The following is a 2965-nucleotide window of genomic DNA, read 5'->3' on the forward strand; positions in this document are numbered from 1 at the left end:
CTCATTTACAGTCGTCTCGTTTGGCTCGTTACTTTTCTCCTCTCAGTAGGGTTGTTTACAGCACRCGCGATTTCCAGTTAGCTTCTTAGCTTAGCCTCCGTCACAGCGACATACGTCGCAGCCAACTGATCCAATCATTTTAAACTTCAGCAGAGGCCACGCCTCTTGCAAGAAACACTTTTCTATGCAGCAAGTCCAGACCCTTGTACGAAGCAAAGTGGACGACAGGGTCTGGTTTAAACCAGGCTAGTTATTCTCTTGCATTCTCTACATTTTAAAAAAAAATGGTTAATATGAGGGATCAGGGTTAATGGTTAATTTTAGTTACTGAGGTCTGGGATAGGCTGTATAAGACTAATAAAAGTTAAATTTAGGTCTGGGATGGTTAGTTTCACCCATTTCCTACTCTTGTAAAAAAAATAGAACTCGCTCATCCTCCTCCACCTCATGTCATAAAAAAACTCACGCGCAGGGGGTACCCGACGCGTCAAAACAGGATGCAAAAGGCTACCTGACCAAGCATCAATATTTTGACGTGGTTGAAGTGAGAATGCGTTGAAATAGTAGACTGTGCTTTTTAAAAAAAATCTGTATTTTTCTCAAATCATGCAGCTAAACTCACAAAGTATTTAAAAAAATCACTTGCACCTTTTATTTTGCACAGTTCAAATACACTTAGTCGTCCTTTAAACAACAATTTTCCATTTTGTTAATTTGATTTGCTGTGCTGCAGCGCTCTCTCACACACACAGAGTGTGGAAAAAAAAAAGACGGACGGTCACAGAATGACTGAAATCAAAGGGGCCCACTTTTTAAATAATGTGTTTTAAACTTTAGATTTTGGGTAAAATATCAAGTCTTTTCAAGTAAACAGGGTCAAGTCCAATTCAAGTCCAGGTCATTGACATAAAAGTCCAAGTTAAGTCACAAGTCTCTGAACATTTTTTCAAGTCAAGTCTAAAGTCATAATATTAATGACTCAAGTATGACTCGAGTCCAAGTCATGTGACTCGAGTCCCCACGTCTGCTCACTGCCATATGCCTTCATATGCCCACACTGCAGACAGCTTGGTGCTTTTTGTCACTGCTATCCGTAAAGCATGACAGTGAGTGTCGTGTTCTCAAGGGCGAGAAAATACGTTGTGACATGAAAAAAAATAAAAAAAAATCAACAACTAGCAGTTGTTTATGCGAGCCGAGCTCACAGTGTGAAAGTGCTCCCCACTCACCTGTAGGATGCGGCACCACTCTGACAGGCAGGTAACGTCCTCACACGGCTGGAACATCCCCAGAGTCACACAGTTGAGCAGGATCACCAGCATGGACACATGCTCGAACCAAGTGCAAGTGGAAAGTTAAGGTCAAAACAAACTTGATGYCATTTGATATCAACAGCACCAAAACATAGGAGTGTTGGTGACACTGAATCAGTTCTAGAGATTCAACAAAACAACCACTGATTTCATGAGCAATGTTCAGTGAGTGGCAATGACAACTGAGTTCCAGTGCACAAAAATATTGATTGATGATTGAAGAGCTGCTAATCTCATTCTCTACTTTTTTTTTCTCTCTCTCAAGAACCATAAAATAACTTTTCAATGAGTCAAGATCATGATACAATTCTGATCATTAGCAGGATATAAAGGAGCAATACTGAAAAGATTTGAACATCATACTGTGAGTAAGAAACAGTAAACTCCAACTGGTCAGTGTCTAAAGTATTTTTGGTGGGATTTGTTTTGTGAAAACCTTTTGTACTAATATCTTGTCCAAAAAGAAGAAGCTTAATTTAAAGGGTACAAATGTCAGATGTCTTCTCTGACTCGACTAGAGAAGCACTTCGGGGTAATCTYATGTGGATTACCTTCTACTTGTTTAATCCTTCTTTTATCCTTTTTGGGCGAGCAGTGAGATTATCTATTTAGGACAAGTTAGGAAGAATATAAGCAACTGCTTTGTTTTTATTTCTTCTTTTTTCAGTCTTAAAGTTTTAAAAGGAGCATTGAGATTCTATTTAGCCAGCGCTGCTGTCTTATTTCATTAATAACAAACCAGACACTAAACATAACAATTTGATTTGAATTTAATGTTGTTTGAGTGCAACAAGGTAATTTAAATGGACATYTATGAAAGGGAGTTGCTCATTTTGAAATCCTCCTATTTCTCTTTTGTTTTTAAAAAAACATAACCCCCAAAACTCTTGGTAATGTGCCGCATAATGCAATGTGGAACAAAGATATTTATTAAGGGAACAAACATGCAGCACAATCTAATATGACAAATCCAAATAAATTAATAAATAAATAAACCCAACAGCACAGCTCATAATGTATGCATAACAGAGAGAATATTATAGTTATTCTGAGGCAACTCTAATTTCAGAATGTCTCATCATTATAACTCTAATTTCAGAATGTCTCATCATTATACCATGAGGGGGAAAATAATCCACAGCAAGTAAATCAAAGAAAAGAAAAAAAAGAAGAAGATGATAAGTTGGAGAGAGAGAGAAAGAAAATCAAAAAGATGGTTCATTAGAATAAATTAGGGGAAAATGATGGAGGAAGAAAATGGCCTTAAAGCTTGTTTGTACCAGAGAAGAGGACAGTGAAACGGTTCCTCTTTGACTTGTGCACTGAGCTGCATCGCAGGGCTGAAAGTGCTCTGGACGGATTTCCGGCTCGAGAGCGAGGCAGCCTGTCTCCGCGATGGATTTTTGTGAAAGTGAGGTGTAGAAAAAAAAAGTGTGATTTATTCTTCAATCTAGTGTTGATGGAGGGTTTTAACTGACACTGGTTTCAAGCAATAAAAAGAACCAGAGTCACAATTTTGGCCAATCAGAACAGAGCAGGTACAGGTGAAATAATCAGCAATTCTCTGACTTTTTTCCAAGAAGGACACCTCGATCCACTACCAGATCGTCCGCCACACACACACACACACACACACACACACACACACACAC

At 38.5% G+C, this 2965-nt stretch overlaps 1 protein-coding gene across 1 annotated transcript in view; it reads right to left on the reverse strand.

Moving 5' to 3' along the window:
- Positions 1 to 2965, reverse strand: part of cacna1ha (calcium channel, voltage-dependent, T type, alpha 1H subunit a) — a gene marked incomplete in the record, with an annotated part of 156161 nt that overhangs the window by 75407 nt on the left and 77789 nt on the right. The window contains 1 exon segment of the mRNA XM_014006935.1: positions 1230 to 1341. Within this exon segment, the coding sequence (XP_013862389.1) occupies positions 1230 to 1341 (112 nt within the window).

The sequence above is a fragment of the Austrofundulus limnaeus genome, unplaced genomic scaffold, assembly GCF_001266775.1.
Source record: "Austrofundulus limnaeus strain Quisiro unplaced genomic scaffold, Austrofundulus_limnaeus-1.0 Scaffold38, whole genome shotgun sequence".
Lineage (NCBI taxonomy): Eukaryota > Metazoa > Chordata > Actinopteri > Cyprinodontiformes > Rivulidae > Austrofundulus > Austrofundulus limnaeus.